The sequence below is a fragment of the Pelophylax lessonae genome (genome assembly GCF_965119305.1).
Source record: "Pelophylax lessonae genome assembly, chromosome: 4".
Lineage (NCBI taxonomy): Eukaryota > Metazoa > Chordata > Amphibia > Anura > Ranidae > Pelophylax > Pelophylax lessonae.
Window position 1 is genome coordinate 70509189 of NC_138771.1, and position 21520 is coordinate 70530708.

General features: G+C 44.3%; 1 protein-coding gene across 1 annotated transcript in view; it reads right to left on the reverse strand.

Annotated features, from left to right (window-relative positions):
- IQGAP1 (IQ motif containing GTPase activating protein 1) overlaps positions 1–21520 on the reverse strand; it is a 284753-nt gene that overhangs the window by 179999 nt on the left and 83234 nt on the right. The window contains exon 2 of the mRNA XM_082253376.1: positions 13926–14025. Within this exon, the coding sequence (XP_082109502.1) occupies positions 13926–14025 (100 nt within the window). The remainder of the gene's footprint in view (positions 1–13925; positions 14026–21520) is intronic.

A 21520-nucleotide genomic window follows, 5' to 3' on the forward strand; every position in this document is an offset into this window, starting at 1 on the left:
TGTTTTTCAGGCAGACCGGATTGGGCCACCCATTCTCTCTGTCATCCGATCTGACAAGATCTGCATAAAACAGACGGATGGCGATACGTTTGCCATCCGTCCAGCGAGTTGGATCGGACAGGCTGTCTGTTTTCATCTGATCTCCCCATAGAGAAGAGCAGGACTCTGACAGGTCTGTCTTTACAAAGTGAGCAGGGATGGACCTGTCATCCACCTGCTGAGTGGGGATCAACGGAGTGAACCGGATCCGCCCCTTGAGAAAGGGGCCATTAAGACTAAGCCTTTTTCTGACACTTGACACTTGGTTACTTAGAACCCCCAAACATTTTATATATATATATATATATATATATATATATATATATATTTATTTATTTATTTTTTTATTTATTTATTTTTTTAGCAGAGACCCTAGAGACTAAAATGGCGATCGTTGCAAACTTTTATGTCACACGGTATTTGCGCAGAAGTCTTTCAAACCTAGTCTTTTGGGAAAAAATACACTTCAATGAATTGAAAAAAAAAAATAAACAGTAAAGTTAGCCCAAATGTTTTTGTAGAATGTAAAAGATGACGTTACGCCAAGAATCCAGAGAAAACCGTGATCTTTATTCTAAGCAAAAAGATTGTGATTCTCACTTTATCCAGAATCGTGCAGCTCTACTTCAGGCTAAACCACATCATACTCTGGGTTGGTCTCCAAGCAACAAATAACAGAAACAGCCGGGGACCAGCAGCAGCTGTAGGTGATGAGTCACGTCCTGTTAATATCACTAAGTCCCAGCATCACTAACTTAGACTTCCTCTTAGCAAGCTTCATCTGAGCAGTCTGTGGCTGAATAATATATGTAACCCTCCTCTACACTCAACACCTGCATGCTGCAATGCAAAGTGCTAGACCAAAAAGGAGCTTGATGAACACTGACAGCAAGGGAACATTAAAGAAGATAATGGGCGAGGTACCAGAGCAATATCTAAAATATAATAATACACAAACCATGACCCAGATAGGGTTTAGGGCAGGCATGTCCAACCTGCGGCCCGGAACCGCAGGCAATGCGGCCCACTGCCCCCTGACAATTTTCTTTTTTTGCTGGGGAGAAAGGAAGTCGAGTCGGGGGCATGGCCACAGAGGCAGCCTCGGAGGGGACCAGCCACAAGTTGTGTTAAATTAGTGCTGGGGGGGGGGGGGGGGGCGGCGGCAGCACGGGAAGGGTGCGGCTGTGTTTTATCACTTATATACCTTAACTAATAGTTATATTTTATATGCGGCCCGAGAAAATTTCTCTACACTCAATGTGGCCCAGAGAAGCTAAAAGGTTGGACACCCATGGTTTAGGGGACCTTCCATGGCTGGCAAGGCATGCTGGGATACCTATTCACCCCTTGATCGCTGCAGAGGCCTTAGGGGCTCAAAGTGAAACTTAACCTCTGGAATATTTACCCCCCTTCATGACCAGGCCATTTTTTACAATACGGCACTGCGTTACTTTTTTTTTTTTAATCAAGAAGGGTTATATTTAACCAGAAACGAGAACATCAACAATCTGGTGTCTATACAAGAAGACATTGATCATCCACAGTCAATCAAAGAGTAATCTGTAGTATTATACAGCATATTCATGAAACACATGCAGGACAGATAAGACACCAATAAGAGTCTATGCAACATTGTATATGCAATCAAGTCATAGCATTACTAGAAATACATTGCAGAAACCTCATTTTAATCAATTCCACCAGGCTTAAGCTGAAGAGTATCGAGCCAGGAGGTTCATAGCCCTTTAAATTTACCTGGACAACCTCCATGTCGATACACATATCTTTCAAAAACAAGAATATTGCCCATATGGGTCACCCATTGTTTAATTGAGGGGGGTCAAAGGATTTCCAAAATATTAGAAGTGTTTTGCAAGCCTGAAATAGAGCAGGGGAAATAGCCACTCTAGTCAATTCCTCTGGCACACAATCACTTTAAATTACCAAGTAGGCAGTGTTTCGGGTCAAGAGGAATGGAGGTTTGAAAGACTCTATTAACCACTTTGCCGCTGCTCACTAGAGCTCTACTGCGGCAAAGTGGCTCTTGTAGGTCTGACGACATAGACCTACGTCGGCAGACACTCCCCCTCCTCGGCGGCGCGTGCGCGCCGCCGGAGGCTCGCTCCCGCTGTGTTCAGTCACAGCGGGAGTCGGGCCAGGGGAGGAGTCGCGGCGATCGCCGCTGCTCTTCCCCGATCGTCGGGGAATCGAGTCTGGTGATCCGCCCGCTTGTGTAAACAAAGCGGGCGGATCTCCTAAGTGACAGGCAGGGTCACATTGCAGGGTTCAGCATAGCTGAACCTGAGATCTGTCCCTGTGTCACTCAGTCACCTCCCCCCACACGTCAGTAAGCACCAGGCATACATTAAACCCTCCCTCTCCAATAAAATTAACCCCTTCCCTGCCAGTGTAATTTTTTACAGTAACAGTGCATATATACTGTATATAGCACTTATTACTGCAGTAATGTCACTGGTACCCCCAAAAGTGTCAAAAATGTCAGTCAAGGGTCCGATCTGTCTGCTGCAATGTCGCAGTCCCGCAAAAAAAAAATCGCAGATCGCCGCCATTACTCGTTAAAAAAAAACCCACCAAAAATGACAGAAATCTTTCCCTTAGTTAGTCAACGCAATAACTTTTGCGCAAACCAATCAAAATACGCTTATTGGCCTAAAACGATAAGAAATTTTGATTTTTAAATTTTTTTGGGGGGGGAATTTCATATAAAAAATTGTGAAAAATATTGTTATTTTTTCAAAATTGTCGCTCTTTTTTTGTTTATAGCGCAAAAAGTAAAAATCGCACAGGTGATCAAATACCACCAAAAGAAAGCTCTGTTTGTGGGGAAAAAAGGACGTACATTTTGTTTGGGTACAGCGTCGCATGACCGCGCAATTGTCAGTTAAATTCGCACAGTGCCAAATCGCAAAAAGTGGCCCAGCCGTAAGACAGCAAAATCCTCCGGTGGTAAAGTGGTTAAGGGAGGTTAAAACCGCCAGCCAGTAGCAGTGTAGTTTTGGGCAGCGCCAAAGGAGATGGATAAGGTCTCCCCGGGCATGTTTACACTTACAACAAAGCAGATCTGGCAGTAGACCCTTTTTGTATAGGGTGTGTGATGGGTTCTCAGCAGATTGTATAGTTGGGACAGTCTTTGTGAATCAGTCATGGAACCAATGGGCACTGACTGTAGGGCCTCCTCCCATTGATCCCCAGTAAATGTAGGACCTAAATCTGCCTCCATATTTTTGAAGGGGCTTAGTAGGATATTCATCAAGAAAAGTGGATAGTAACATACTGTAGCATTGAGAGATAAGACCTTTAGCGGTTAAGAGCATTAAATAAAAAAAATGGAGTCATGGGCCCCAATCCTCATTACTTCCCTGGGCTCTGATTGCATGCTGCAGTTATAAGTAATAAAGTGTATGTAAGAGGGGTCGGAGAATTGCGCTTGAAGTTCAGTGAAGGAGAGAAGAGTCCCATTCTGGAAAAATATGTGATAGAAGAGTTACCCCAAAGGCCTTCCACCTAGCTCCCTGCTGTAACTTGGCTCCTTCCTTGTATGAGGAGTTACACCAAATAGGACTGTATTTTGTAAAGCCTACTACCACCAGTTGTAGTTGTCCATGACTTTTGTATAAGGTTATATGTGGGGAAGTATTTATGGGATTTGGCAAAAGCCTGAGACTCAAGGCCCTCCAGTCAGCTCCTGTTAATGTGAGCATAATACGTGTAGCAGAAGTTATTGAGGTGTGTGTGTGTGTGGGGGGGGGGGGGGGCACTGCGTTACTCTAAGGGCTCTTTCACATGGTCCGCCTCCGTAGGCGGATCCGTGCTGCTCAGCAGGGATCGATCCGCCAATCCCCGCTGAGCCGGCGGATGACAGCTCCGTCTCCGCTTGCAGTGCTCTCTATGGGGGATCGGATGAGAGCGGACCGCCTGTCCGCTTTCATCCGATCCCTGAACGGATGGAAAAATAGGGTTTCCATCCGTCCAGATTTCACAGACAGGATCGGATACGGGTGTCAGCGGGTGTCAGCGGAGGTGTCTCCGCTGACATCCACTGCCCCATAGAGCTGCATGGAGGATCCGATCAGATCCCCCTAAAAAACTGACAGGCGGATCTGGACGGATCGCCAGTGTGAAAGAGCCCTAACTCAGCCTTTTTCAAACAGGGTGCCTTCAGATTTCTTCAGGGGTGCCTTGGGAAAATGCCTAAAAATTGACCAAAAAGTGTATATAAGCCAGCAAGCGCATCAAGCCTGACTTTTACACAAAGCCACAGATTTTAACTGTGCACCATTACAACCTTCCAGCCGTTGGTCTCCAAACACCCAATGATGTTGTCCTTTGACAAGGAGGACATCAGGCACCTGCACAGCATTCTTGTTTGACTCTCCCTCTCTGTCAGCACTGGGGTCATGTTTGCAGAGACAGAAACTGAGGGAGAAGAGAAACATTGGAATACTAGTCTGCACCAGTATGCAAAGGTGTATTTGCTTTGAAAGAATAAATCACCTCTAACACTAGGTGTCCTATATCTATGGATGTTTCTGCGATATGTAAAACCTTTAGTTTTCAATTTTTTTAAACCTTTCAAATGGGGTGGCTGGAGATTGTGCATCATTTTAAAAAGGTGCCTTGACTGAAAAAAGGTTAAGAAACACTGCTTTAACTGACAATCACGTGGCCATGCGTCACTGTACCAAAACAACATTTATGTCCTTTTTTCCCACAAATTGAGCTCTCTTTTGGTGGTATTTGACAACTTCTGTGTTTTTTATATTTTGCCCTATAAACAAAAAAACACCAACAATTTTGAAAAATATATATATATATTTTATTTCCTGCTATAAAACATTGCCAATAAAAAAAGAAATGTACAAAATCGAATTTCTTCATCAATTTAGACCAATATGTATTCGGTTAAGTTTTTTGGTAATTTTTATTTATTTTTTACTAGTAATGGCGACAATCAATGACTTCTAGCAGGACTGGAATATTGCAGCGGACATTCGGACACTAAATGACATTTGAAATTTTGTGGGAACCAGTGACACTAATACAGTGATCAGTGCTAAAAATATGTCACTGTACTAAGGACACTGGCTGGGAGAGGATTAAAACGTTTAGGGTGCTCAAAGGGTTTAATGTGTGCCTAGCCAGTGTTTTGGTGTACACATTTTGCTGCTTTTACTAAGGCAAGTAATGGATTTTATTGCCTGCTTTGCGGGTAAAGAAAAATCATTAGTTTCCCACTGACAGGACAGGGCTCTGCCTAATTTACATAGGCAGGGCTCTGTCCAGTGTAAATTCATGACTATCAGCCAGTGCTGGTAGTATTCCATTGGTTGGCACGTGCTGATCGACATCTGCCTTGTTTAATCACAGTACGGCTGGGACGCTGGCAATGCATGTGCCCCCTACCCAGAAGTGCCAGCCGCCGTATAACTATGCTATACAGTAGGGATGCGGTTAAAGAATATGCTCCCCCAACATTTCATATTCCTGATATGTGCCTGCTGTACCATGTACCTGTATGAAAGAGTATCCTGTTCTCTTTGTTTTACTTTCTTTATGTGAAATCACTGGTGTTCCCGCCAGTCCCTGTGCTTTCCTATTGAAAACTGACCACACTAAGCATATGAGTCAATGCTGAAGAAGCTCACTAAGGAGCGTAACGCGTACAGGTGGAAGGAGCCGCTATTCAGGAAGTTTTTTCGTATATGTATCAGCTGGGAGAGCAGATGATATGCTTGTGTATTACATTGTTATGTGAGTCTTTTTATCCCTGTGTATAGTTTTAATAAATCATTCTAAGCAGAGATCCCTATGGTTTCTCATTATTTTTGGCCATACATGAATGATTGAGATTCCTAGAAGAGTCCAGTCTGGTCCAGGAACATCTTGTGGAGGAGCATCCCAGTGGTATCCAGAGAGACATATTAACAGGTGATTGGGACTCTGCAGAGGGGTCATTGCTGTTTTTCACCCTCCTATCCCTGGTTTGTTGTTTTGGATTTTATAGATTTTCAATAAAAGGTTTTTATCATCTACTATCACTCTCAAGTTGGTGTGCGGTTGCCTTCTTCTTAATTGCACTTGGAGGTGAGCAGAAATACCAGCTAGAGGTGGTGGTCACTGAAGTCCCTGAATTATATGATTTGTTTAAACACTATTCAAAATTGCACGACGGTGGAATTTTTTATATATAAATTGGAACTTATAATATTGATCGCGCTACACTGGATTTGTTGTATTGTTGTAGATTTAGTCTCATTCACACTAGTACGACTTGTCAAGCGACAAGTCACGCACCGTCGCGGTCCATTGACTGCTACAGGAACCGTTCTAATAGGAGCGACACAAGTCACTCCGACTTAGAAAAAGGGTCCTGTACTACTTCGGGGCGACCTCGGAGCGACTTGCATAGACATTCATTTTATGTAGTCCGTGCAAGTCGTGCCGAAGTCGTGCTGCGCGAAACTTCACAGGTCGCCCCTGAAGTCGTGCAGCTTCAATGTGAACCGGCACTTAATGTCACAGGTGGACACACTTTGATAAGTGTTGGCAGCAATCATAACTTGCAATTTTGTTTAACTAATGAGTGGTTTATATTGTTTGTGCATCATTTTTTTATTGTGTTGACCACATACTGATTTTGATGATGTAATAAGTACTAGTTTGCACATAGATTTCTCACACTAGGTTTAAATAATATTGCTCTGATTATATATTGTGTTTATTTAGTTCTATTTTAACACCCCCTCCCCCAGAATTTCTCTTTTTTTTAGCCCCGGTTCACACTAGGGCGACCTGTGAGGCGACCTGGTCGCCTCACAGGTCGCCGCAGGTCGCCTCCCATAGGAAAGCTGCGGACCCGTTCTAATAGGAGCGACACAAGTCGCTCCGACCTAGAAAAAGGGTCCGGAGCTTCTTTGGGGCGACCAGGAGGCGACCGCCATAGACTTCAATGTTATGAAGTCCGTGGCGGCCGCTCCGAGGTCGCGGCGCGCTGCTCGCACCGCGATCTCGGAGGTCGCCCCTGAAAAGTAGCGTCGCTCCTATGTGAACCGGCGCTTATGGTTTTTATTTTTAGACTCGCAGGAAAAAAAAATAAAAATGTTTCAAAATGTTCTGACTTTTTCATTTATATGATAAAAAAAATAAAAAAAACACTGGTGATTAAATACCGCCAAAATAAATCTCTATTTGTGTGAAAAAAAAAATCGACAAATTGTATTTGCATACAGTGTTGCATGACTACGCAATTACCAGTTAAAGTAGCGCAGTGCTGAATAGAAAAAAAAGACCCTGGTCATGAAGGGGGTAAAATCCTCCGGAGGTCAAGTGGGCAAGGTCATTTAAACAATGAGCTATTCTAATACTTCTTTAAATAAAGGCACATGCTGTCTAGAAGTGAGGTCATCCTCTGCTAACTGCCTTACTAGGCTTTTCCTTCCCCACCTCAAGGAAGGATCATGAGCTATGGCCACAGGGCTTCCCTTAATGGGAACAAAGCTATGCAGAGCAAAGTTAACATCAACATTGTGACTAATCATGTTTTTGCAAAAGCCTTGGATGATACTGCACCCTTCTCAGAAACCACATGACCGAGCCTCGTCATCACAGGCACTTTGGTTCAGGCATTCAATTCAGACAGAACTTCTTGTTACAGTCAGACCTTCTAAGGCCCCTTTCACACGGGCGATCTGATCCACCTGTCAGTTTTTCAGGAGGACCCGATAGGATGCTCCATGCATCCCTATGGAGCAGCGGGTGTCAACGGAGACATCTCCGCTAACACCCGCTGCTATCCGAATCCGATCCTGTCCGTGAAATCCGGACGCATTGAAACCCTATTTTCCATCCGTCTGGAGGATTGGATCGGATGGGATCGGATGAGAACGGACTCATCTGATCTCCCCATAGAGGACAGCGGGGATCTGACAGGTCCATCTCTGCACAGAGTGGAGACGGAGCTGTCATCCGCCTGCTCAGTGGGGATCGGCGGATCGATCCCCTGCTGAGCAGAATGGACTCCGTTAGGCGATGCGCCCATGTGAAAGGGGCCTTAGGGCTCGGTTCACACTGCTGTGACATGGGATCCGACATGTGAGACCCCAAGTCGCAGGACATGTCAAATTTAATGTTTCCCAAGAGAGCCGTCTCAGCTGATCCTACACAAGTTACTGACTTTAGAAAAGGTTGCTGCACTACTTTGGCCTGACTTGGGTGCGATTTCAGGATGCAACAAAGTTTGATCAAGACAGAAGGAAGACAGAGGGCAAAGTCGCAGGGTAAAGTTTGCAATCACAGCAGTGTGAACCGAGCCAAAGCGTTGAAAAAGTGTTGCTTTCAAAAGATGTTTTGCAATTTTTTGCACCTCTGAATACAGTTTTATGATAGCCAATGTGTCCATGCACACTGTGGCATTAAAATCTGTATGTTAGAGTAGAGTTTAGAGACGTAAGAAGAAATGTCTGAAACCGGTGTTCCAGGACGAGTGTATTGGTGTATGTACACTGTATGTATGTAAATGTTTGTGCTAATGTTCACATGCATACAGCACAAATGTGCATTATTAGCCGCCGCTGCACAGCGCCAACATTTAAATATTAACAATATATAGCCAGCGACTCCTGCGCTACTGATTACACACCACTGATATTTACATGTCAACTCTAAATGAGTCATTCAGCCTGGCATTGTGTGGGCAGAGCTAATGCGCTGCATATATATTGCATTTCTATTTTCCATTCTCGAGGCAATCGATTACCCCATCACGTCTACAATCTAACAAGGGGGTGGAATCCACTGCTCTAAGCATCACAAGGCCAATATATTTTCACAATGCATGAACATAGAGGGGTGGAACAGCACAGTTTAGGGTGTTGTGGTTCCCCATCAGGTCCACTCTGGCAGCCGCGGTTGGAAGCAGCAGTTCTGCCTAGGAAAAATTTAAATGTCCAGGTCAGAAATGGCTCCTCCACCGCTGGCCGCCAGAGCAGACCTAATGGGGAGCCGCAACACCCTAAAGCAGTTCTCAACCACTGGGCCATGGCCTCCTTCCTACTAGGCCCTCTAGTCAGCTGTAGATCTCCCAATGTCCCACAGTGCGCTCCAACTCCCATAGCGCCACCCTAACCTTCCACAGTGGATTGCACTGCCCCTCAGCCAGCACAGTGCCAACCAGCATCCTGCTCTGCCTCCAGTTCCCCATAACTCCCTCAACCTCCTGCAGTGCCAAGCAGCTCCCCGCAGTACCTACCATCCCCCAGAGTGCCCCAAACATAACAGTGTTCCACACTGACTCCTAGCCCAAGCAGCACCTCCAGTCTCCACAGTGCCAGGGCCTATAACATTTTGCACAGACAGAAACTCCTCCAACCACCCATCAGAGCAGACCTGATAGGGAACTGCAACTGAGAACAATAGACTCCACCCCTCATACTTAATGGATAGTCATTAGAATGTCCCACAATGTAAAAAATACAGGGCACACTAGCTCCGCCCACATCAATTCTGGGATATCAGTGACTCAAACTGCCTAGTGTTCTTTGCTGCCAGCATGCAGGAGGCCTGAGCCGCCTAGCTTCCCAGCAACCAATAGTGCCCATTTAGCTGTGCGCTTGCACGCATTCGAAAATGTTACAGAAGTGTTTATATGCGTAGACCCTGATTCTACACAGGACCTTGTGGGCAGTTTCTGGCAGCTACACACCGCAACCAGATCGCATGGTCGTTTTGTACAATCAGATCATTTGCGGGCATTTGGGATGTCGTTAAAATTGCACGGACATCCGCTGCAGATCGCAAGGGCAGCATGATTTGAATGCAGTGTGGGAAATGCGCATGGACCCCCTGGACACTATTCCACGATCCATGGTGTGCTGGCGAATATATGCATATGATCGGAAGTAGGGATGCACCAATACCAATTTTTAAGACTGATACGCCTTCTTAAGTACTCACCGATGCCAATTACTGATACCTATTTTGCCCTTGGATGCATTTATTTTTCAGTGTTCACACCAATGAGATTTGGAAAAAGCTTAACATCAGCGTGATTTCAAAGCCGCAGATCAGCGCAAACTGGACCTCCGATTTCATTGTGGCTTGCGACTTCATTTAACAGAAGTCAATGCAAGTTGCAATGAAATTGCAAAAAGTATCGGTTTTAGTATCAGAGCATTTGCATGAGTACAAGTACTCGCTGAAATGCTTAGTATCAACAGTGATACCAGTATCGGTACACCGCTAACTGGAAATGCACACGGACCACGGGTTTCCCGCACCACACTATGGCCCCTATCCACATATCATGTAACGGGAATGAGTGTTTCCGCTACGCAATTTTCAAAGCACAACTGTCACACGATTCTGCATGTTGCATAAGACCAGCCCTATTCACTTGTGTGGGCTACCCTATGTGAATTTGTCGCCTGAAAAGAAGCTCCTGCTCTTTTTTGGGGACAAGCTTCACGTAGTTTTTAAATGCGCAGTTTGCCAAGAATGCCGCACAGGAGCTGCAGCAGAATCGCATCACGTTTGCGATGAAATTGAAGGATAATGAAACCCAAACGTGCGTTGCATGTTCTGCTGCAATTGCCATGCAATTTGGAATTATAGGTGGAATTGTGACCAATCGCAAAGTGTGAATGGGGCCTAAAGTATGAAAAAAGTTATAATCTTCTAGGTAATGCGATAAAGAAGCGTAATCATAACAACTTTCTGTGCTGTGTCACTGTGTCCGTATTCTTGTGGTGAAAGATGGGAGGTCACAGTAGAATGCTGACCCCAGAATTCCACACTCACTCCCAGCTGAGCGAGTAACACGATAAGAGTCATTAACTTCTAACAGTAAAAACATAGCTGCCCAAACAAAAACCAACAGAGATACTGAATAATGCTGCATTAATAATCATTTATCTGCTGGATGTGAATAACGTCCATGTGACTGTCTACATCTAATACATTGTGAAACGAACAGGAAGTACTGCATCATTTAGGTTTTTAACTGCATTGTGTGGTTGTCCCTCTTCCTATGCAGATATGTCAAGTTGATTTCCAAGCACACAGCGAAATACACTCGAAATATATAAATAAGCAAGGTTTAAACTTTTAGGCCCCGTTCACACTGGGGCGATCCGACTTCACAGGGCGACCTCATAACATTGAAGTCTATGCAGGTCGCTCCGGGTCGCCCCAAAGAAGCTCCGGACCCTTTTTCTAAGTCGGAGCGACTTGTGTCGCTCCTATTAGAACGGATCCACAGCTTCTCTATGCCAGGCGACCTGTCAGGCGACCAGGTCACCTGACAGGTCGCCCCAGTGTGAACGGGGACTTACAGTGCATCCGGAAATTATTCACATCGCTTCACTTGTTCCACATTTTCTTATGTTACAGCCTTATTCCAAAATGGTTTAAATTCATTTTTTTCCTGAAAATTCTACAAACAATACGCCATAATGACGTAAAAGAAGTTTGTTTGAAATCTTTGCAAATTTTCTTAAAAATAAAAAAATCACATGTACATAAGTTTTCACAGCCTTTGCCATGGCGCTCTACATTGGGCTAAGGTGCATCTTTCCACTGATCGTTCTTGAGATGTTTCTACAACTTGACTGGAGTCGACCTGCGGTAAATTCAGTTGATTGAACATGATTTGTAAAGGCACACACCTGTCTATATAAGATCCCATGAAGCGCACCTCTCTATAACCAAGCTATGAAGTGCAAAGAATTGTCTATAGACCTCCAAGACAGGATTGTATCGAGAAACAGATCTGGGGAAGGGTACATGAAAACTTCTGCAGCATTGAAGGACCCAATGAGCACAGTGGCCTCCGTCATCTGTAAATGGAAGATGTTTGGAACTACTAGGACTCTTCCTAGAGTGGGCTGCCTGGCCAAACTGAGCAATCAGGGGAAAAGGGCCTTAGTCAGGGAGGTGACCAAGAACCCGATGGTCACTCCAGTGTTACTCTGTGGAGAGATGAAAACCCTCCAGAAGAACAACCATCTCTGCAACACTCCACCAATCATACCTGTATGGTAGAGGGGCCAGGCGGAAGCCACTCCTCAGTAAAAGGCACATGACAGCCCGCCTGGAGTTTGCCAAAAGGCACCTGAAGGACTTTCAGACCATGAGTAACAAAATTGTCTGTAATGAAATAACGAATGAACTCTTCGGCCTAAATGGTAAGTATCGTGTCTGGAGGAAACCAGGCACCGCTCATTACCTGGTCAATACAATTCCTACAGTGAAGCATGGTGGTGGCAGCATTACGTTCTGAGGATGTTTTTCAGTGGCAGGAACTGGGAGACTAGTCAGGATCGAGGGAAAGATGAATGCAGCAATGTACAGAGACATCCTTGATAAACAACCTGTTCCAGAGCGCTCTGGACCTGAGACTGGGGCGAAGGCTCATCTTCCAGCAGGACAACGACCCTAAGCAGACAGCCAAAATAACAAAGGAGTGGCGAGTGGCTACGGGACAACTCTGTGAATGTCCTTGTGTGGCCCAGCCAGAACCCAGACTTGAACCTGATTGAACATCTTTAGAGAGATCTGAAAATGGCTGTGTACCAATGCTCCCCAACCAACCTGATGGAGCTTGAGAGGTCCTGCAAATATGAATGGGAGAAACTGATCAAAAATAGGTGTGCCAAGCTTGTAGAATAATACTTAAAAAGACTCAAGGCTGTAATTGGTGCCAAAGGTACTTCAACAAAGTATTGGGCAAAGGCTGTTTTTTTTTTTTTAAATTTGCAAAGACTTCAAAGAAACTTCTTTCATGTTGTCATTATGGATTATGGTTTGTCGAATTCTGTGGATAATAAAGAATTTAATCCATTTTAGAATAAGGCTGTAACATAACAAAATGTGGAAAAAGTGAAGCGCTGTGAATACTTTCCGGATGCACCTACTATTCTCTCCTGTCCCCTTTGTACTGTTCTCTCTTCCCCCCGTATTATTTTCTCCTGCCCATTTTTTTTTCAAACTGAAAAAAAAAACAAAAACAAAAAAAAAACAAATTGGGAGCAAATAAGAGAAGTTTATTGTTATGGTTTATATATACTATTATTTATACTTATAAAATAGAAATGAAGGCAAACCTTTTTCCATTTTGGACAATCGGACCGATCGGCCGATTTTCGGCTTGTTAGTATGATGCTTCCGACAGCGCACTTTCGGCCGAACAGAATCTGTCGTGCAAGCATTAAAATTTTTGTATGCCGACACCAGAACGGCCGATTGTTCGCCAGTCAGTACAGAATTCGGCCAACAGACAGCAGATTTGCAAGACTGAGCATGCTCAGAAAAGAAAAATGACAAGGAAAGTTAACCATCACATGACATCACTTCTGCAGTCGGCTGTTGTTGGCCGACAAAATTTGTGTGCAGTCTTTTGCACTTTTCAACAGACACGACAGCCCTTGGACAAAAGACGGACGATCGTTCGGCCGACGATCGGTACGTGTGTACGGGGCTTAAGGGAGGGTTATAATGTAGAAATTTTTCTCTTTTTCCTGTCCAACAGCTATAACAGGAAGTGAGAGCAAATGCCTCCAAAGTGAGGGAATCCCCGGTGGTCACCAGGCACCACCCCTCTATTCCAGTACTGGTCACAAGCCCAAATTTGGGACGCTCACTCTCAGTGACCACGGTCACTAGGAGAAAGGGAGGGGGAACCTTCCTATCCAAAATTGTCTAAAAAATGCCTGCAGTTATCCTTTAGCTTACAGACTGGAGCAGAGACCACTAATTATACATCAGTGAGTGGTTTACATGGGAGTAGTATTTAAAGGATTCGCTAATAATTGGCAAAGGAAAGTGTTGTCTTCTTAGAGTTTCATGACATTTAAATCATTGGTTTTCCATACCTCTTTGCTTCCTCCAAATGGCACAGGTATTCATAGGCTACGTTTTGACGTCTCCTCTCATCCATCTCCTCTGCTGTGAGCCTTTCATCATCCAGCACCGCTGTAAAATAAAATTGCAAACATTAGGTATCCGACGACCATAACCAAATACAAAATTTAAACAAGCTAATCCAACATATCCACTATCTCTGCTGGCTGATATCTAGAAACTGGAGGAAAAGACAAAACAGCAGTTTTATTAAGAACCAATCATTCCCATTGTCAGTTTTACAAAGGATTATTACTTTATTAGGACAATTAGTAACATTAACTGGCTGGCCACAGTCTGTGATAAAACAGCTGCTTCTTATGAACAGTTAACTGGTAAAATGTTTAAGGCCCCTTTCACACAGGCGGACCGTTCATATCCGCCTGTCCGTTTTTTTGGCGGATCTGAATGGTCCCCCCATGCATCTCTATGGGGGATCGGATGTCAGCGGAGACATGTCCGCTGACATCCGATCCGTCAAATCTGGACGGATGGAAACCCTATTGGATCGGATGGGATCGGATGAGAACAGACCGACGGTCCGTTCCCATCCGATTTCCCCCATAGAGATGCATGGGGAACTGACAGCTGTCATCCTCCTGCTCAGCGGGGATTGGCGACTCGATCCCCCGCTGAGAAAAACGGAATCCGTCCGACGGACGGATAGTGTGAAAGGGGCCTAAAGCTGAACCCCAGTGGAAAAAAAATAAACAAACTAGTATCTCTTTAATCACTTGCCGACCGCCCGATAGCAGTGTTACTAATACAGGGGTGTGGCTGGGCACAGGATCATATATAGATATGTAAACCTGCACTTTAAGGTAGCGGGTGCGAATGCGCGCAACATGCAGTCCGCTCCCACTGTGATTATGCACAGCAGGAGCAGATCAGCGGGTACCACAGACTCGATATCCGCCTGTACCCGCCGATCGTTCAGTACAAAGGCAGAATGGCAGTCTGTCTATGTAAACAAGGCAGATCCCTGTTCTGTCAGTAGGGAAGGCATGGATCCTGTGTTCCTGCAAAGAAGGGACATGGATCCATGCCTTCCCCTAGTAAAAGCCCCTCCCCCACAGTCAGAGATGTATAGTAACTAAGTAGGACTACTTCACTACTGTACTTAAGTACCGAAAGGCGGTATCTGTACTTTCCTAGAGTAGAATTATTTTCTCCTACTTCCACTTTTACTTCACTACATTTTTTCAATGATTTCAATACTTCTACTCCAATATATTTTTTTTGTGCTGCATAGTTACTCGTTACTATTATAAAAATTACCACTGCCAGAGCAGTAGAAGGCAGGTTTCATGAAGCTCAAAACATGTGTATTATCAGCGCATACGAAAATAAATGCTACTGTATGTATAAATAAAAGCTGCATTTGAAATAATAAAAAACAATATGATGTTCAAACTTTTGACTTATTTCTTTAATAACTACATAACACAGTACTTGTACTTCTACTTTCAGTACTTGAGTAGCAAAATGTTTAAAAAAACTACTTGCAATACTTAAGTACAAAAAATGTTGAATACTTTAGTACTTCTACTCAAGTCACTTTTTGATCGAGCACTTCCACTTCTACTCAAGTATGGGTTTTGAGTACTTTATACAACTCTGCCCACAGTACACAAACACTAGCTAGGCACACATTTAACCCTTTGATCACCCCTGATGTTAATCCCTTCCCAGCCAGTGTCATTAGTACAGTGACAGTGACAGTGCTTATTTTTAGCACTGATTACGGTATTAGTGTCACTGGTCTCCACAAATGTGTCAAAAGTCTCAGTTAGCATCCCTCTATAAGTCGCTGATCACTGCCATTACTAGTAAAATGAATAAATTAAAATTCTTTAAATATATCCTAAAGTTTGTAGACGCTATAACTTTTGTGAAAACCAATATATGTTTATTGGGTTTTTTTAACCAAAAATATGTAGCAGAATACATACTGACCTAAATTTATGAAGAAATTAGATTTTTTTATTGGATATGTTGTATAGCAGAAAGTCAAAACTATAGCTTTTTTTTTTCAAAATGGTCGCTCTTTTTTTGTTTATAGCGCAAAAAATAAAAACCACAGGTGATCAAATACCACCAAAAGAAAGCTCTATTTGTGGGGAAAAGGACATACATTTTATTTGGGTACAGTGACGCACCATTTTGCAATTGTCTGTTAAAGTAACGTAGTGCCGTATCGCAAAACATGGCCTGGTCACGAAGAAAGCTGAAGCGGTTAGATAGGCTCACCTTTAGGAGTATGTTGCATATTGCACCCTTATTTATAAACCCCCTCCCTGTCACATCTTAGAAATGGCATGCATGTGCGTGGCTCCGCCCACACAGGTACGTCATTCATTCACAGTGATCCGTGAAAGAAAAAAACAGAAAGTACCATCTGTCACTGCAGCAGACTGCTTGTAGTTCTCAATGAGCTGGGGGGGGGGGGGGGCGCTAATGAGCACTCTTTTAGTTAATTTACAAGCCCTGTAGCTTCCAGACAGCCCATATGAAGATACAGGCAGAAAGTGGAAAGACTTATCTGCAGGAGCCTGTGCATGCAATGTTCCTGTGAAAAAAGGTGAGCCTCAGACCAAACAACCTAAATATGCACAAATAGAAAAACACATACACTTTGGTAGCAGAGAGGGAACTCTGAATTCTTAAGATAAAAATCAATATTCAGGGAAAAGTAAAAGAAAACATACACATCACACTTCCTTTTTGTATCTACAACAAAAGCAATGTTTCCTTCCACTACATGAACTCTGCAAACATTTCTCACTATAAACAGTAACCCACACCTACTTACAATGAAACATTGACATTGAAAGAGACATCCGGTCACAGATTAGGAATGCCAGAGGACGTCACTACAAGTCAACGCTGGACTCCAGCTATTACATTACATCAACCAGGTAAATACACTATAATACCAAAAGTATTGGGACGCCTGACTTTACACGCACATGAACTTGAATGGCATCCCTGTCTTAGTCCGTAGGGTTCAATATTGAGTTGGCCCACCCTTTGCAGCTATAACAGCTTCAACTCTTCTGGGAAGGCTGTCCACAAGGTTTAGTAATGTGTCTATGGGAATGTTTGACCATTCTTCCAGAAGCGCATTTGTGAGGTCAGGCACTGATGTTGAACGAGAAGGCCTGGCTCCGCTCTAATTCATCCTAAAAGTGTTGTATTGGGATGAAGTCAGTCAAACCCAAACTCGCTCATTCATGTCTTTATGGACCTTGCTTTGTGCACTGGTCTAAATCATTTGGTGAAGGAGGGATTATGGTGTGGGGTTGTTTTTCAGGGGTTGGGCTTGGCCCCTTCGTTCCAGTGAAGGGAACTTTTAGGGTGTCAGCATATCAAGACATTTTGGACAATTTCATGCTCCCTACTTCATGGGAAGAGTTTGGGGATGGCCCCTTCCTGTTCCAACATGACTGCTCACCAGTGCACATAGCAAGGTCCATAAAGACATGGATGAGTAAGTTTGGGGAGGAGGAACTTGACTGGCATTCACAGAATCCTGACCTCAACCCAAAAGAACGCCCTAGGCCCCTTTCACACAGGCGGACCGTTCAGATCCTCCTGTCCGTTTTTTTTGGCGGATCTGAACGGATGCTCCATGCATCTCTATAGGGCAGTGATGGCGAACCTTGGCACCCCAGATGTTTTGGAACTACATTTCCCATGATGCTCATGCACTCTGCATCGTAATTGAGCATCATGGGATATGTAGTTCCAAAACATCTGGGGTGCCAAGGTTTGCCATCACTGCTATAGGGCATTGGATGTCTGGGGAGACATGTTCACTGACATACGATCCGTCAAATCTGGACAGATGGAAACCCCATTTTCCATCCGTTCAACAGATCGGATTGGATGAGAACTGACCGTCTGTCCATTCTCATCCGATTCCTCCATAGAGAACAGCGGCGACCTGACAGCTCTGTCTCCACACACAGCGTGGAGACAGAGCTGCCATCTGCCTGCTCAGTGGGGGATTGGCGGATCGATCCCCCGCTGAGAAAAACTGAGTCCGCCAACGGACTCCCCTGTGTGAAAGGGGCCTTAGGGATGAATTAGAGCAGAGACTGCGAGTCACGCCTTCTCTCCAACATCAGTTCCTGACCTCACAAATGCGCTTCTGGAAGAATGATTAAACATTCCCATAGACACACTCCTAAACCTTGTGGACAGCCTTCCCAGAAGAGTTGAAGCTGTTAAGAAAGGAAAGGTTAAGATTAAGAAAGGGAAAAGCTGTACAAGAAGCCAATGATATGTCCTGACAAGGAGTTTGCTGATAGTAGAAGAAAGCAGAGTGGCAAAAATGAGCTGATGAGTGAGCGACTTCCCTTTCACTGTCAAGGCTGGGGGTGTGAAGCAGACCTGCAAGTATAAGGACTTATGCACACAGGACGTATTGACAACTCTCCTAGAAGCCTTTCCTCCGCCTGACGCTTGTAAAAGTGTGTAATGAAGGCCCCTTGACCCCCATCCTTCCCTCCTAGGGAAAGGGAGCCTTGGTTGCTGGAAGCTTGGCAGCTATGTGAGCATTGATCTAAAACAGGGAGTTTAGGTGGCTCTGATGGGATTGGCCACTAAGGCACAAGGTGCCTTAGTGGAGCCTGAACTCTGGAAAAGGCGACGCGACCCATTCTGACGTCACAAGAGTTGCCCGCCCAACCGCCTGTTGTGAGTTTTGTCACAGCTTTATTGGCAGTTTTACCTTGTCAGCGATGGATATTGCTTTATGTGCCATGCCCTCAAGTCTAAGTCTGGGATCAGTTTAATGCCTGTATCACACTGATGATTCAGACAGGCCTATTGGACTATCTGTGTTTTGTTATGGATGCTCACAATATATCTGTGGCTGGCATTGTTATGTGGTATTTTGAATATTGTTACAGTTGGTAAGTTCAATAAAGCTGGGGCCTTGCCCTCAGAGCCGGTTCACACTGCCGCGACCTCTAAGTCGCCTCATAAGGGGCGACTTGTTAGCGCGACTTTCAGCGCGACTTGTATGATAGACGACTTTGTATTTGGCCAATCAGAATATGATGGTTCTGGGTAATGCTCAATCACACAAAAAAAATTTCTTAAAAATTGTTGTTTTTGATAGAGAGCCAATTATTAAAAAAATTATTGAAAAAAAAAATGAGATTTCTTTGGATTTAGTGTCTGGGGGGGTCTAAAAAGTGTACCTGTGAAGTTTCAGCTCTGTAGCATGTCCAGAACCAGAAAAAAATATAATTTTTCTTAGAATTTTTAGTAGCACAGGGATATGTCTGCCTCCAAAGATGCCCAAAAAATGCCCGATAAATGCCTGCAACAAAAACGCCCAGGTGGAGCGGAGCCATATCCCTGTGCTACTAAAAATTCTAAGAAAAATTATCTTTTTTTCTGGTTCTGGACATGCTACAGAGCTGAAACTTCACAGGTACACCTTTTAGACCCCCCAGACACTAAAAAGTCATGGCTGCCTCCAAAAATGCTCGATAAATGCCTGCAAGAAAAACGCCCAGGTGGAGAGGAGCCCTATGCCTGTGCTACTAATAATTCTAAGAAAAATTATATTTTTTTCTGGTTCAAGACCATTTTAATGGAAAGTCGGATCACAAGTCGCTTCAAATAAGATAAGGAGGCGACTCCCATTGAAGTATATGGGACAAGTTGGATACAAGTCGCCTCAAAGTAGTACAGGACCCTTTTCAGAAGTCGGAGCGACTTCAGTAGTGCCAATTAAGATGGCACTCGTTGATTAACATTGCTTTTGTTATGTCAAGCGACTTGGGGCGACTTGAGGGCACACAAGTCGCCTCACAAGTCGCGGCAGTGTGAATGGACTCTAATTCCAACTTAAATAAGTCTGTGTGTCTTTTCTGGGGGGCAAGGCTTTTTGCTTTGTAATAACTGGTTAAAACGTGCCTATGCTTATCAGCAGTCATGCATTTAGGCATGTTTACAGGTGTCAAGCACTTGGGTGTTTATTCATTTCCTTTACCAGAATAAAAATGTATTCTGGCCATTGAAATGAATGAATGCTCAACATGCGTTTAGATGCATTTAGAAGCATCAAGCGTTTTCTCTGCAAAACTCTGCTGCTGCTGGATGCACTGGCATTGTTTTTTTTTTTCTTGCCTCTGCATGGACACAGGCCACTTGCAGGGGCACTTAGAGGCAGGAAAAAAAAAAACCCTAGAGACCCCTAGGAGCAGCTTAAAAAAGAACCAGTGTACATGAGGTCCCAAAGAGAAACATCATCTTGTCCTTTCGGGTCAATGACTGTGTGAAGGGGAGCGCTCAACCCATTAACACTCACCTTGCTACTGCTCTTTCCCTTTATCACATCTGGCACCAGGATCTCCATGTTCGGATGTTAAGGGGGCAGTAATGTCACTCCCACTGTCATGCAACGGTGCTTGAGCCTGGTAACTGTTTGCCAGACCCATGCATTGTCACATAGAAGGAGGTCACATGCTCCCATATACTCTGTAGCATTGGGTATTTTCGCCCGCTGAGGCAGGAAAAGAAACTGTGAAGGAATGCTGTCAAGGTAACAGTTGGTCAGAGGGGCACCTTTACATAGATTCTGTCCTTTTGCCCTTAAGGACTCTAAGAAAAAGATTTTACGGAGGGTACAAAAATCTAATTTTTGTTCTTGTCCTTGAAGGACACAGAACGTTATTAAATTTGGGGATGTCCAAAAGCAGTCCAGCTGCTAGGAAACACAACAAACCCTAAAAGGTTCAAGAAAAAAAAAAACAGGACTGGGGTCCAGCTGCAGCTCAAAGAGCCACCTGCATGGTTTTATGCTCAAAGGTGGCATCAGTCAAAAGAACAAAAGACCAGGTGGTGGGAAACCTTTGCTTATTGCCAAAAAGCCCAAGAAGCACTCCCAGATCTGTACCTTTAAAGAAAGGAGTAGGACCAGATCTTTGAGAACATAGGCTTGGGTGATGGTCTATCTGAGCCATCTACAGAACGGTGGAATGAGAAGCCGATGCGCTTTTTCAGATCCAATGGGAATCAATCCTAAAAGAAGCAGTGATTGTGAGATAGATTGGCACAGTCCCAACCACATCCAGACAATGGAAGGCAATTTATTTTTGGTGGACTGCAGCCAGAAAGAAAGATGGAAGGACAAGGCCCTGGTTTAAGGGAAAGGCATAAACCAGCAGTCTCCAAACTGCGGCCCAGGGGCCAGATGTGGCCCTTTGCCTGTATTCAGCCCTTGGGGCACTATTCCTCAAACAGATACCAACAGTGGGGCAGTGTTCCTCCACTTGACTTCAATGATGAGGCACTATTCCTTACACTGGTACCAATAATGGGGCACACTTCCTCCCATTAAAACTAAACATGGCTTATTCCCACTAGCCACAGTCTGGCCCCTAAATCCTGAAGGACAGTAAACTTGTCCTTTGCTCAGAAAGTTTAAAGACCCCTGACATACTATCTTGGGCAGGAAGGAAGTCCTAGGCCTTAACACTACCATGTCCCTATGCAAAACTAGAAAGGGAATATGAGGAATAATGCCGCCACGTCAACCACTTGCCTC